The 15,729-nt window shown below is 34.1% G+C and overlaps 1 protein-coding gene across 4 annotated transcripts in view; it reads right to left on the reverse strand.

Moving 5' to 3' along the window:
* Positions 1-15,729, reverse strand: part of DIAPH3 (diaphanous related formin 3) — a 503,888-nt gene that overhangs the window by 163,310 nt on the left and 324,849 nt on the right. For all 4 annotated transcript variants that reach the window (XM_053216218.1, XM_053216210.1, XM_053216209.1 and 1 more), the window contains one exon: positions 11,648-11,783. In XM_053216218.1, coding sequence (XP_053072193.1) covers positions 11,648-11,783 — 136 coding nt within the window. The remainder of the gene's footprint in view (positions 1-11,647; positions 11,784-15,729) is intronic.

The following is a 15,729-nucleotide window of genomic DNA, read 5'->3' on the forward strand; positions in this document are numbered from 1 at the left end:
CCATAAGACTAAAGCAGATGAAATAAGTACAACCAAATGTTCCATACATAAGTTGTCTAGCAAGACTATACTGGTTTACTAAAAAGAGACAGTCTATCATCAAGAACAAATACTCAGAGAAGACATTTTAGAGAATGCAAGAATTCGAACAAATAAAATTGTGTTAGATCAGTTAAGAATTAGAGGAAAGGTATTTATGGCAAAGAGAACACCAGAAAGAAGTGCAGAGAGGTAGGGATGAGTGTGCCTGAGGTAAAGAATGGATGGTATAACCAGTTCAAAAGAGACAGAGTAGTCACAGAGAAGTACGCGTTCTTAGTCTCTTATCCACAAACTCTGCAGTCAGATGTTTTGGAATCTGTTTTTTTAGACCGTATGAATGTCAAGAAGGTATATATTCTGTGAAAGAATCACTCACTCAGAGTAACCTAGGGCATCATCCTTTAATTAAACTCATTATTTCTGCTTTGATGGGGCCTCTTGTCAGTTCAGGCCAGTTTGGCATCAAATGAACTTGGACACGAAACTTACTTAAAAACTTCTGGTTTTCAGGGCATTTTGTATTTTTGGATTGTAAAGGGGTTGTAGACATAGAGGGGATTTAGCTGCCCCAAACGCTAAGCAATCCTGTTTATTTTATAATTTTGTCTGATTGGTTGTTATATGGGCTTTTGACTAGCACCAATAAGTAACAGGCTTCAAGGATGGCATCAATTTTGCCTCTTTTTCAACTGTGATATAATTTCTTTTCTTTGGTTGTTTGTTTATAACTTGTTCTATTTTTTATTTTTTATAATTTACATCCAAAATAGTTAGCATATAGTGCAACAATGATTTCAGGAGTAGATTCCTTAGTTACCCTTACCCATTTAGCCCATCCCTCCTCCCACAATCCCTCCAGTAACCCTCAGTTTGTTCTCCATATTTATGAGTCTCTTCTCTTTTGTCCCCCTCTCTGTTTTTATACTATTTTTGTTTCCCTTCCCTTATGTTCATCTGTTTTGTCTCTTAAAGCCCTCATAAGAGTGAAGTCATATGATTTTTGTCTTTCTTTGACTAATTTCACTTAGCATCATACCCTCCAGTTCCATCCACGTAGTTGCAAATGGCAAGATTTCATTCTTTTTGATTGCCAAGTAATACTCCATTGTATATATACACCACATCTTTTTTATCCATTCATCCATTGATGGACATTTGGGCTCTTTCCATACTTTGGCTATTGTCAATGGTCCTGCTATAAACATGGGGGTGCATGTGTCCCTTCGAAACAGCACACCTGTATCCTGTGGATAAATGCCTAGTAGTGCAATTGCTGGGTCATAGGGTAGTTCTATTTTTAGTTTTTTGAGGAACCTCCATATACCTGACAGGTGTAAGGTGGTATCTCACTGTGGTTTTGATTTGTATTTCCCTGATGATGAGTGATGTTGAGCATTTTTTCATGTGTCAGTTGGCCATCTGGACGTCTTCTTTGGAGAAGTGTCTATTCATGTCGTTCACCCATTTCTTCACTGGATTATTTGGTTTTTGGGTGTTAGAGTTTGATAAGTTCTTTATAGATTTTGGATACTAACCCTTTATCTGATATGTCATTTGCAAATATCTTCTCCCATTCTGTCAGTTGCTTTTTAGTTTTGCTGATTGTTTCCTTCGCTGTGCACAAGTTTCTTTTTTTTATTTTGATGAGGTTCCAGTAGTTCATTTTGGTTTTGTTTCCCTTGCCTCTGGAGACATGTTGAGTAATAAGTTGCTGCGGGCAAGATCAAAGAGGTTTGTGCCTGCTTTCTCCTTGAGGATTTTGATGGCTTCCTGTCTTACATTGAGGTCTTTCATCCATTTTGAGTTTATTTTTGTGTATGGTGTAAGAAAGTGGTCCAGGTTCATTCTTCTGCATGTCGCTGTCCAGTTTTCCCAGCACCACTTGCTGAAGAGACTGTATCTATTTCATTGGATATTCTTTCCTGGTTTGTCAAAGATTAGTTGGCCATACGTTTGTGGGTCCATTTCTGGGTTCTCTATTCCATTCCATGGATCTGAGTGTCTGTTTTTGTGGCAGTACCATACTGTCTTGATGATTACAACTTTGTAGTATAGCTTGAAGTCTGGGATTGTGATGCCTCCTGTTTTGGTTTTCTTTTTCAGGATTGCTTTGGCTATTCGGGGTCTTTTCTGGTTCCATACAAATTTTAGGATTATTTGTTCTAGCTCTGTGAAGAATGCTGGTGTTATTTTGATAGGGATTGCATTGAATATGTAGATTGCTTTGGGTAGTATTGACATTTTAACAATATTTGTTCTTCCTATCCAGGAGCATGGAATCTTTTTCCATTTTTTTGTGTCTTCTTCAATTTCTTTCATAAGCTTTCTATAGTTTTCAGTGTATTGTAATTTCTTTTCTTTTCTGAAAGTGCCGGACTCTGTGAAGACTCTGTGAAGGCACCAATCAAGTTCAAAAGTCTGTCTCTCTGGAGGCCTGTGCTTCTCAGGGTAAATGCTAAAGACAGACATTTACATCATGTTTGAAGAATATGCACTAGGTAATACAAATGGGATAAGTCCCTTTAACAATGGAGAGATCTATGGTTATGTCTGAAAGTAAGACAATACTCAGAGTCTACCTCTGAAATTAAAAAAAATAACTTCAAACACAAATACTAATTCTACCCAGAACTGGAATGTGATATGGGAAGGCTCATCATGACAATAGTCCACTGGTTTGGAAAGTATATACCTTGTAAATATGGATTGGGGAGGATAGTTACCTAAGGACTAGTCCATGTTACATACAAAGAAGATGTGCTGTGATTTAGTTCTTACTGTTAACACAATAAATGTAGTCTATGTTACAAAAGTTATAATGTTTTCCATATAGTACTAGGATTACAATAATGGATTGGTATGAATTCTGTCCTAGAATATGAGTAGAGTGAATTTGTGCTTGGTAATAAAAAAGTCATAAATAAGGGATATTAATATAAAGTTTTCTTTGGTAAAATTGTTAGAAGCAACCCAGGCGACACCATAAAGATTAAAATTATTTCCCCCAAAAAAGTTTATGATAGTTGGCATTCCATCTTTCATTACAAAACAAATTTAAACAACAAAATATTGGAGTCATTTTCTACTTGGCATATAGCTAATATTACAGAATACTCAGAAAGGCAAAGAAAATTATTTACAAATTTTTTTTTTTTAAGTATCGGATGAACAGTAAACCAATTGGTATGAGGATGTATCATAAAGATGTTTAACAAAGAGTGACAAACACAACTCAAGAAAATTAAGAGGAAAAAAAAATCACAGTTTCAAGATACGTTTTGAGTCTGAGCGCCTCCTCTCCTCATTTTTCTTTCAAGAGGCTTTTTGTAAAGAGACAGAGGATGGTGTGTGGGCCTTGCACAGCCATACAGAGAAGACAGAGATCAGTGCACACAAAGGCTAGATTCTGAATGAGTTTTCACAATTGAAACTGTTATTCCAGTGAGAGATTCCTGCTCACAAATGAAAACCTGTATAACCATTAGCGATACTCCTACAAAATTTTCCCACTGGACACTCCTTGATACTACGCATGGAAAGTCATTCTTTTAATACCATCAGAAAATAAACTGTTACCTGCTAGGACTGGTGGTGGGGGTGAGGGTGTCTAAAGGCATTTGTTCCTGAGTAAAGCACATCACGGTGTTTGTGTCCCTTCCAAAAACTACTATACTGCAAAATTCCCTGATTCTTTCACTTCTCAGATGGGTCAAATAATGAAAATACCACAGACATTTCCACCCCCTTAAGAACTCTTGAGCTCTGGCTACTCAGTTGGGCCCAGAACTATTCAGACCATTGAAGAACCTTTCCTTCCAGAAGGGAAGAGTGGTACTTATCTTCTGGACACTGGGATAAATGAATGCTTGGACAATCAGAAGAATTAAAGTGGAATCTGACCCAGAGTAGAAAAGCATTCCTAATTTGGCAATTGTCTTCAAACTTCCTTCAAACACAAAGGAAGATGCTATCTATTGATCATGGACCGAAAGACACAGCTGTCCCTCTCATCTAAGGTTTCCAGAGAAGAGAATTCTCCACCTCCATACATAGATATAGACTAGTGCTGGTTATTAATTATTAAAATTCATTTTGGCCTTGTTTTCCCTGCACTGTGATTAGACCATCACTGGTAAAGGTATAATAGCACAATAGTTTAAAAATATGTACTCTGGTCAGAAAACTTGAGTACTGGCTTCACTGCTTACTGAATCTGTGACCATGTAGAGACATTAAGCAACTCTTTGATAAAAAAAAAAAAAACAGTTTCATAAGTTTGCTGTATGGATTACATGTAATCATGAACACATATAGAGCCTGGCAAATAATATATGATCAATAAATGGCAGCAGTAGTAGGAGTGGGTGTTGTTATCACTGTCCCATAAAAGAGGAGGGTAAGAGAGAGAAATAGATCGAAGGCAGTGCAATCTAATTTGTTATATTCTTCTAAATAGAGGAGTGATTAAAACCATTGGCCTATTTAGATGTATCAATTTCCAAAAATGCTGGAAAGCTGAAAGCACCAATGCACAAAACTAGAATATGCACCATTATGGAAAATAATCTAAGTTTTATGATATCTGCAGAGGACAGGGTAATTGTCAAAGCCTTTATGAAAGCAAGTACACACATTAATTGCCTATCTGTTGAGATTGGCAGAGACATTCCCAAGTAGTATTTATGTAATATGCATTTCCTCTAAAATGGAGGCCTAATTGCTTAGTTATTCTAAATTGCAGAATGGAAAACAAAGGAGCCGTTTTGGCCATGTGGGTAAACAACAGATTTCTAAAAGCTAATTATCTCTTTATTTAATAGACTGAAGTTGTACCAAATGAGACATTTAAGTCTAATAAATAATAAACAAATTGTAACCTAAAGACTGAAATATAGGAGCTGCTCATATAGTTTTTATTGCTCCATTAAATAAGCTCTTATTTACTTCCCCCACAAAACATAATTATACAACACTGGGTCCATTTCAAGGCCATTCTGATGTGCTATTTAAAAATTATGTGAATCAACTTACATACTCAGGAAGTCTTAAGGCATAATATTTGAATTCTATTATCAAATGCCCTATTCGTTTCCATGATTAAGAAACAGAAATGCAGTCTCGAAAAACTTGCACATAATCACATAAAATTGCTATTACTATTTGTCTTACTAGAAATGATTACACATAAGAATAGCTATGCACTTCAAACAAATAAATACCAGTGTCTATAGTTACTAGTTTCTACATCAGATGTTTCATACTTTGGGTATCTTCTAAATTAAGATAATTCAAATTTAAACATCAACCTCAGAAAATGTATTCAAAATTCACATACTGATTAACTAGACATCATGAAAATGTAGTTAAATGCAGTTAACTTCTTTGTTTGCTTAATGTAATACCAAATCATTTAACAGAAATAATCAAAACTGTATATGTGAATATTTTAGAGACCTTCAGGCTAATTATTTTTAAGAAAACAAAAATCAGAAAAATGACCTTTGAATGCTGTGGTATGACAATACGAGATTCTGGGCTTTCTTAGTTTTGCTGCTGAAAAGGATTTTCAATGCTTCATTTTTCTTCTTAGGGAAATGTAGCCCACTATTCTATTTTTATTTTCATTCTATTAACAAAAATCACATCCCAAAATGATAGTGATAATAAATAGCACACTTGAAAATAGTTACCTGCTCTTTTGCCAAGGGCAAGTAATGATTTATGGTGGATAAGAAAGAGCAGGGATTTAATTCACTCCACTACCTCAGGTGGTGATACAAGAATTTGTACATCTGTGAAAGAACACAGTTCTTATTTGCATGGTGAAAATACTAAAGCCATGAAAATGTATGCAAGGAAGCTCCCTGTGGGTTTATGACGGAGTTATGTGAACATTTTTCTCTCCCTCTATCATTCAGGGCTGCGTGCCCTACATACGAAAATAAGATAAAACCAAAAGTTCCTGGGCTAGAGAGGTGACACAGCACTAACGCAGATTCAACAATTCGCCCTTCTACATTTTTTTTGAAGAATAGGAAAGCCAAGCTGAAAACTTCTACAAAGACCGAAGCAGTGCCACGCTCCATACTAAAATAGAACACCCACAAGGAAAAATAATATAAAGTTTTAACTCACAATAAGATGTTTAAAAAATAAACCATACTGGCACATATGGTACAGGATATAAACATGAACCTAGTTAATTATCCTATCAAGTTCTGAGGAGTTTTATAACCAGTGTTTTAAATTAGTAAGTTCCATATACATTCACATTCTTAGTTCTCTAACACCAAATTTTGTCACCACCACCCACCAGGCCAGCCAGTCTCCATCTCCATCTTATTCTCCTGTCTTGTTTTACTTCATATGACTTTTTATAATTTGAAATTATCTTACATATGTCGTTGTCTGATTCACTCATTACTATTATAAACTTCACTACAGCAGGGACTTTACTTATCCTTATTTATAACTGCAATCCCAGTGTATAAATACAAAAACTATTTTTGTTAAATAAAACAAAAGTGACCTATTAAATTTCTTTTCTACATCAATGAAATGGAAAATCATAGCACTTCTATGTTTCATAGTAATAATACAAGGTTTCCATTAAAGATGGTATTTGTCAAGTATAGAAATTGCATAAAATATGGTGTATCTGTTAAGAGTGTCAAAAATGGATATTTTGCATAAGAATATTTGCAGTAATTAAAAGTGCTAACTAAGTAGACATACTACTTTATTAACTTCTACTTCATAAAGCCTCCAAATGTTATAGAACTCATGATTTGACAAAAAAATACATTCTACATCTACTATGGAAAGTAAAAAGTTATTGCATATTTATACTATTTTTAAATATGAAAAAGGTAGCAACAAATAATAATATATTTAATACTTATATGACTAACTTGAGTATAGCAACTATATTAAAAGACTGAATACTTTGTCCCTCTATATTAACAATCTTCTTATGTTTAGAGGAAAACTAAAGACCATTCAGATTAATCATCATTTATTAGCGTTTTACAAGGTGTTTCACTTTGGTGAGAATATTATATGATTAGGTGCTATGAAATAGCACCTAGATTCTTTAAAACTCCACAAGCTACAGAGAAAAAAAAATCAAAGTTGACTTCCAAAATTTTAAAATGTTTTTAAAAGAAAGAAAATCTTTTCAAAAGTAGCTTCCTATATGAAAGCTTTCTTTTGTATCAAATATTTTATCATCTTGTATCAAATGACTTTCTGATTAAACCTATTAAAATATTCACATATAATATACAGTATTTAAAGATGTATTGTCTTAAAGTATTTATTTAATAACATCTATATAAAGTGACAGTACCCTATCTTTTGAAGAAAAGTCTCCTGGAAAATGTCCAAATTTCTGGAATACAGGGACCTTAGCAACTAAGGTTTTTGGGGAACTTTCATCAAGTGAGAGCCCTACACTTATTTGAGACCCAGATCATGTTTGGGAAGATATACTATAAAGTTTTATAAAGTAATCCAACAGGGGCACCTGGGTGGTTCAGTTGGTTAAGCATCTGACTTCGGCTCAGGTCATGATCTCACAGTTGGTTAATTCAAGCCCTGCATTCAGCTCTCTGCTGTCAGCACAAAGCCTGCTTTGGATCCTCTGTCCCTCTGTCTCTGTCCCTCCCCTGCCTGTGCACGCTCTCTTTCTCTCTCTCTCTTTCTCTTTCTCCAAAATAAACATTGAAAAAAAATAAAGTAATCCAATAGGTCAAATAAGATGAGCTCTATGATTCACAAAGATGCAACAGAAACCTTCCTATAAGTTTATTTTTAAAAAGTTAAAATCTAACAATTTAGAAAAGTATTGTCCTCTTGGGAATGCAAACTGGTATAGCCTCTGTAGAAAAGAGTATGGATGTTCCTCAAAAAGTTAAAAATAGAACTACCTATGATCCAGTAATCAACACTACTGGGTATTTATCCAAAACATTAATTCAGAGGGACACACACACCCCTATGTTTACTGCATTATTTACAATAGCCAAACCATGGAAACTGCCCAAGGGTCCATCGCTGGATGAATGGACAAAGAAGTGGTGTATGTATGTGTTCATGTATGTGTTCATGTGCTCACACATATATGCATACATTCTTTTTTAGGTTTTTTAATAATATTCCATTGTATATAATGAATATTATTCAGCCATAAGAAAGAATGAAATCTTGCCATTTGCAATACATAGATGGAGCTAGACAGTATAATGCGAAGCAAAATTAGAGAAAGACAAATACCATACGATTTCACTCATATGTGGAATTTAAGAAACAAACAATGAGCGAAGAAACACACACACACACACACACACACACAGAGAGAGAGAGAGAGAGAGAGAGAGAGAGCGAGCGAGAACAGCAAACCAAGCAACAGATTCTTAACTATAAAGAACTGACGGTTAACAGAAGGGAGGTGGGTGAAGGAGGGGTTAAGTAAGTAATGGGGATTAAGGAGTGCACTTGTGATGAACACTGGGTGATGTATGAAATTGTTGAATCGCTATATTGTACACCGGAAGCTGATATAACACTTTATGTTAACTATACTTAAAAGAAAAAACCAAAATGTCCTCAATACAAAATTACTTATCTGAAATAAACACAAACCAATTATTAACCATAATTATTAACGAAAATTATAACCATAATTGATTTGGTAAATTTCAGAAATAGACCCTAGTCTATGAATGATTAAGCAAGAATTATATTTAAGTGGAACAGAATAGTATTATGAATATCTGAAGCTAAAAAAATTTGAAGTGGATATAAAATTGCTGTAAAGATGACTTTCTAAACTTGAGCCAGCGAAAGTTATAACACAATTATAGAAAATGAAACATTTTTATATTTCAAACTATAAAAATCAAAAGCCAAATTGAGAAAATATACTTAAAAGGTAAATACTGAGGCACAATGAGCTGATGTGTGTAAATCATTAAAAACAAAACGAATGCAACACAGTTCACAAAGAAGGAAATACAAATGGACTAATAAACACTTGAAAAAATGTTCAACTTTAGTAGCACTCAGAGAAATGTAAATTAAGACAAAACATAATTTTCTAATTTATTAACAAAAATATTTAAAAAAATGAGAATATTCAACCGAAGAATATTCATAAACTAACAGCTTTAAAAGTTGGTGAAATTAGAATATACTTTCAGAAATCAATTTGGCAACATGCATCAAAAAGTCTTAAAACTATCCTTTTCTATTCCATATCCTAATAATTATGAATATTTGTCAATCATTTATACATAAATGTATAACATTGAAAAGATAGAAATAATAATTGTTCTATGACCTCATTACTGACTAATGCAAAATAAATCAGATATGGCATATCCAGGTATTACAAATTACAGATTAAGAATCACAAGAATAACAGGAAACATTGAGAAAGTTCAGTGAGATGCTAAACAACATATTTACTCTATCATATAACTGTTTTTAAAAGGTAGAAAATTTTAAAACTGAAAGAAAAATGTGCCAAAATATTAAAAGTGATTTTTCTGGATAGGAGGATTATCGATAATGATCTTTTGGTCAACCACTTTTTAAGTGTTTTCTGTAACACAAAAGTATTATTTTTTAAGCTGGAAAAATAAAATAAACTTAGCTATTCTTAAAAATGAAATGCCTTCAGGAAAAATGTAAATTTGAATGAAAACATTATTGAGATTACATTGGATCTAACATATTCTTAAAATTTTTGCTTCCTATCAGGTTTTAACTTTCCAGATTGATAGAATAGAGAATTGCTGAGAGGCTCAGTATGATAGACCAGGGGGTCTGGGCAAAATTCACAAACAGTACAGCCAATTTGCCATCATATAAGTCATCTAAATGACTCTGGCCAATACTAAATGAGCCAGTGTTAAGATACCAGAATGTCTGGTAACTTAGGCAGTATTCAATTATTTTAAAATGATTTCCAGAAGCATATTCTTAAAATCAATGTTAAACCTTTCTGATCTCCATTTTAGTTAAAACTTGAAGAAATTTTTGAGAATACTTCCTGAATTTCAAGCGTACTCTTCTAAACAAGAAATTGTGCTTACGATTATTTTTTTCTCCTGGAAGAAACATGTGTGATACATTAAGGTACTCAGTTTGCTTTATTAAAGGTAAAATATGTCTGTAAAAGTGAAAGCAAAAAAGGCAAAAAGGCATCTCTGTCTACCCCTGGGGAAACTTTAGGTGAATTTGCAGCCCTGAGTTGTAAACTATGGTAATTTAGCAGTGAAGGTGATGGATTTTAATTAAAGCCTTCTGCAATCCTTAGTGGCTTAGAGGTGGAAGAGCCAAAAGTTTGAGGGAGTGAAAATGTAACTACAATTTCCTTAATTCTTTTGCTTCTAAGTTAGTGGTATCTCTCTCTCTCTCTCTCTCTCTCTCTCTCTCTCTCTCTCTCTCTATCTATCTATCTATCTATTTTAAGAGAGAGTGCACCTGTGCACATGCGAGCAAGCAGGGGAGGGGTAGAGGGAGAGGCAGTGAGAAGCTCAAGTAGGCTCCATGCCCAGTGCGGACCCAACACGGGGCTGGATCCTGTGACCATGAGATCATGAGCTGAGCCAATATCAAGAGTCAGACGCTTAACCAACTGAGCCACCGAGGAACCTCAGTTCATTGTATCTTTCAGCTTTGGAATATATACATATATATATATATATATACACACATATATATGTAAATATATATATGTAAAACTGTAAAGCTGTTACTTTTCTATTTTTAATTTTTTTCCAAGAGTTTTTACTAAAGAAAGTTTCAAAATATACAAAAGTAGAGCAAATGAGACAGTGAACACACCCTTCCCGTTAAGCACCCATCACCCAACTTTGGCAATTACTATTTATCACCAATCTTGTTTCATCTACAAATTCCCCTCTACAAACTTCATCTACAAATATCCACTTAATTCCCCAGTCATGCTAGAGTATTTTGATTGAAATCTCAGACATATTTTTGTTTATAAAATTTCAGTATAAGCCTCTACAACATACTTTAAAATATATTCACAACAACATTGTCCTGTCTACAGGGGAAACATAATATTCAAACTTTTCAGACTCCCTTTGTCTACATTTTTTTGGATTAGAATATATGTAAGTTTCATTTATGACAACTGATTGATAAATCTCTTAAGACTCTTTTAAATCAATACATTTTCCCTTCATCACTTTTTTCCTCCCTTAGAGTATCTTGTTGAAAAAATACTAGTTACTTGTCCAATAGAATTGACCCCTTTTCTATAGTTGTTAATTTATTGGTTGCCATAAATTATTACAGATTTGTTATTGATGTAGCAGTCAAGAGAGTGGGAATACTCTGGAACTACAAGATAGACCAGAGGACAAATATCACCTATGACCAATGACCAGTTAGAATAAAAGCGTTACTTGTTACTAACAAGTAAACTAAAGGAGGAAAGCCCATTATTTAAAAAAAAAAAAAAAAAGCTCTACATTTTAACTATACAAATAAGTGACCATATCTTCTTTTTTTCACTGAAGTTTATTAAACTGCTAATAAAGGTACAAATTGCAAATTTGACAGTACTCACCAGTCTTCATTTCTAACAAGCGCTTTTTCTTTTGTTGGCGTTCAAGTCTTTCTTTCTCTGCTAATTCTTTGGCTATTTGGGCACGTTTTTCCCTTTCCTCTGCTTCTCTTTTTTTTACGTTCTCCTTTCTTGCTTGCTGTTACAAACAAATTTTGAAAAATGATCAATTTTAACCACAGTGATTTCACAAAGAGAATGGAAAATTATTAATCTGTAGAGCTGTGATTAAATATCTTTTAGATAATGGCTACTTCTAATATTAGTAACAGTCTTTTAAAAGATTAGCACATGAACCCTTGCTAAATATGGATCCATAAATACAACTTATGTTTAAAGCACCTGCATCTTAGTAGAATCAACTAAGAGAAGGGAGACGAAACTAAAAATAAAAAAAGCACTTAATTGACAAATCAAAACTGTTTCCCTATATATATTTCCAAGAGGGTCTAGCAAATGTATTTGAGTCTTCCATACATCCTCTGCTAGGTAAAATATTGAGTACAAAAAAAGCAATTGGAGAAATTATAGAAAAGAGCTAAAAGTTTGCAAGGACTGTTTCATATAACAATCAATCATTTAATGATTTCCTCTCAGATAAAGACAAGTGTCATAGGATGACTAGAGGAATCTTTGGCGTTTCAAAGACAGACCTCTGACTTCTCATCAAAGTCACCAAGTCACAATTATGGGATCTCAATAGGTATGTGATTTAATTCCTCATTTTCTAAGTTTTATACAAATCAAGAAACACCTCTCATGTGTCATTAGTGGGAATTAAGAGGTAAACAAGGATTTTTTATGTGCCAACAGCATAGCTCATGCTACAATCTCCTATGTTCTCAGTACCAATGAATTCAAACAAGCTATCTAATTGCTAGTTTATCACTAATGGTATTAAATAGAAAGTGCACAACAAAACTTTAACAAGTAGGTGGCTTTTTTTATTTGGGAGGAAACTTTCAGTTTTCTACTGTCATAGCCTTGTTTGTGTAAACCCTAGAGATAGTGCAAGTTCTTCACTAGAAATCAAATATCAAAACTTAAAATTATCGACCAAAACAATGAAAAGCACATGGGAAAAGAGGAGAAAACAAAAAGCCTTGAGGCAATATTAATTCATACATCTAGCCCTTCATTCAAGAAATACTGAGACACTGAGTGGTAAGTGGTATTATTCCAAGCATTTGACATATATATGTGTGTGTGTGTACATATATGTATATATACACACACATATATATATATGATTTATAATATACATGCATATGCACATACACAATTCTAAAACAAGTTCTATATTCTGTGTGATAGGGTGGTACAGGCAGCAAAGACAGAAAATAATATGAAAATTTTGAAAAAATTGTATCATAAAAAAAAAGAGTGATGTGATAGAAGGCTTGGGGGGGGAGTTACTTCATATTAAGTGGTATAGATAAGGCCTATATCAGATAAGACCCCACTCACTGATTTCATTGATGCTGAAAATTCAATATCAAGAAGCTAGCTAGGTGATGATCTGGGGGAGATCAAACGCAAAGGCTGTTGGTGGGTTTGAGAGACAGAAGGCCAGTATGGTGGTATAAGATGAGGTCAGGAGCTGTGCCAGATCATTTAGAGTCTTCTAGGCTAAGATAGGGAAGGTTGGACTTTCTTTTAAGGGAACCAGAAAACTGGAAATTTTCAAGTAAGAGAATGCAAGACTAAGCACTCTAAGATACAAGTGCTAACCAACCACCTTTGTTCCAAAAAGTAGGATCTCCCTCTTAAGCAAATGGATTTGTTCACTGTCTAGTGTGTAAACTGAGGCAAAGGTTGGGCAGTCTTATTAGCTCTTAAAAAAGATTGGGTTTCCCAAGTTCAAGATTTTCCTCCAGTAATACAAACCACTGTGTATGTAGGTATTAAATCTGGCCTTCTTCACATTTCCCTGTGGGAATTTAGACTCAGGAATGAACAAAGAACTGTTTACTATGGCTGTTGCTATAATAAATTCTGTGACTCTATAGTCTTGTGTTTTCTGCCAACGTCCATGAAACAATGGCAGGCTAACAAGGTAAATTCTCCTACTCCTCACAGTTCATGACATATATTAATACTATTACTGCTAAGCTATGAAATAGCAGCTGCAGTATTAGGTGCTTTCCTATGCAATCCCTCCAATCCTCAGAATGGATTCTGCATTTTCCACTTGGCACTGGCTGGTTAAATAGTTGTTCACTACAATGATTTCTGTAAGAGGCAGAGGCAAGACTTGAAAGCTAGGGGTAGTCTATGTTCTTTCCACCATGCTGCTTCATATTACGGGAGCATAAGTTAGGCACAAAGTATACGACAATAGCCACTATAAGAATTGACATAAGGAAGGTAGGAGAAGGCTACATAAAAGTAGAAAAGAAGTGTTTTCAAAGACGAACATGTATACACATCCATGTGTGTACATGTGCACACATGGGTACCCACGTTTGTATATGTAACAAAGATTGAGTAGAAAGACCGGATTGTGGTGGAGAAAAAAACAAGCAAATATTCAAGTGTCAAAACTGTATTTCTTGCTTGAGGGAAATAAATAAGAGGAACCTGCAATAGATAAAAAATATATCATGTAGCTTATTTATGAAACTTAAAGTACAAAATTTTCTGATGTAAATTTTCTACTTTAATGACTGGATGCATTTCAATGAGCACATTTAAAAGACAACTTATTAGCAGACATAATTGCCACACCCTTTTAGTATTCCATTGGGCAGTAAAAAGTCAAAATTACTTCCTAGGACCTATAAAATAATGTTTACATTTAGAAATAAGGTCTGAAGTAATTCTTAAAGTTATTTTACTTTATGGAAAATACACTATTGATTTTCATTTAAAAGCCAATCTCATTTAAAGCATATCTTCTTCTGACATTATAACTATTAGAAGAATTTTAGCTGGAAAAATACCAACAGACAGCACAGAAATAGGTATTTAGTCTGAAACTAATATCCCAGTTCAAACAGTAATTTGGAATTTTCTTTATTCTAAATGTTGAGAAGCAAAAGTAGCCAAAAACGGAAAAGATGAACAGTTAGAGAACCACATTATTCTAGATACAATTGCCTCTTAGTTACGTCAATTCTACATTCCAAACTAGAAAGAAAAATTAGAGAAGAGCTATACATAAAGATGGCTAGCTCTAAGACATTGATTTGTTTAATCATCTTATTTTATTTTCTTAATGTTTATTTATTTTTGAGAGAGACAGAGACAGAATGCGAGTGGGTTAGGGGCAGAGAGAGAGGGAGACACAGAATCCGAAGCAGGCTCCAGGCTCCGAGCTGTCATTACAGAGCCCAACATGGGGCTCGAACTTACAAGCTGCGAGATCATGACCTGAGGCGACGCTCAACCGACTGAGCCACCCAGGCACCCCAATCATCTTATGTATGTATGTATGTATGTATGTATGTATGTTTTTAGTATAGTTGACACAGTGTTACATTAGTTTCAGGTGTACAACTTAGTTATTTGACAAGTTTACATATATTATGCTATATTCACCTTATTCTTAATGCAGCTTTTTATTTAGTAAATTGGCAAATTAATTGCACTGCCACCAACTACTTTCAGCTATGCAATGCCAAAAACTTTCTTTAGGTGCTTGCAGATCGTCCCAGATAGAGCCCGGTACATGCTCCCTTCTGAAAGATCTATGGGCTTACCAGTCTACAGCAATGACCACAGAGGGTTTTAAAACTTCAGTCACATTTTGACTGTTCAATTCAAAGGCATAATCAATAATTTACCTGAGCTCCTAAGGCTCACATGTATTTTATGGTAACAGCAAACTCTAAACTATCTACATAAAAATACACAGGTATGTTAATAACTATGTGTATAAAAACATATAGATATGTCAAATATATGTGCATATGTGTGTGTATATTCTGAAAGAAAATGAGTTCACGATTATTTCCTACCTATAATTTATGTTTTCTGCATAGCAAATGTAACAACAAGAACTTTGCCACAACTAGTTTAAATATACATTATAGCATCATACATTTTGTCTCAGAGAAACCAAAATGACCCAAAGCCAGTGAATT

Source organism: Acinonyx jubatus, chromosome A1, assembly GCF_027475565.1.
Source record: "Acinonyx jubatus isolate Ajub_Pintada_27869175 chromosome A1, VMU_Ajub_asm_v1.0, whole genome shotgun sequence".
Lineage (NCBI taxonomy): Eukaryota > Metazoa > Chordata > Mammalia > Carnivora > Felidae > Acinonyx > Acinonyx jubatus.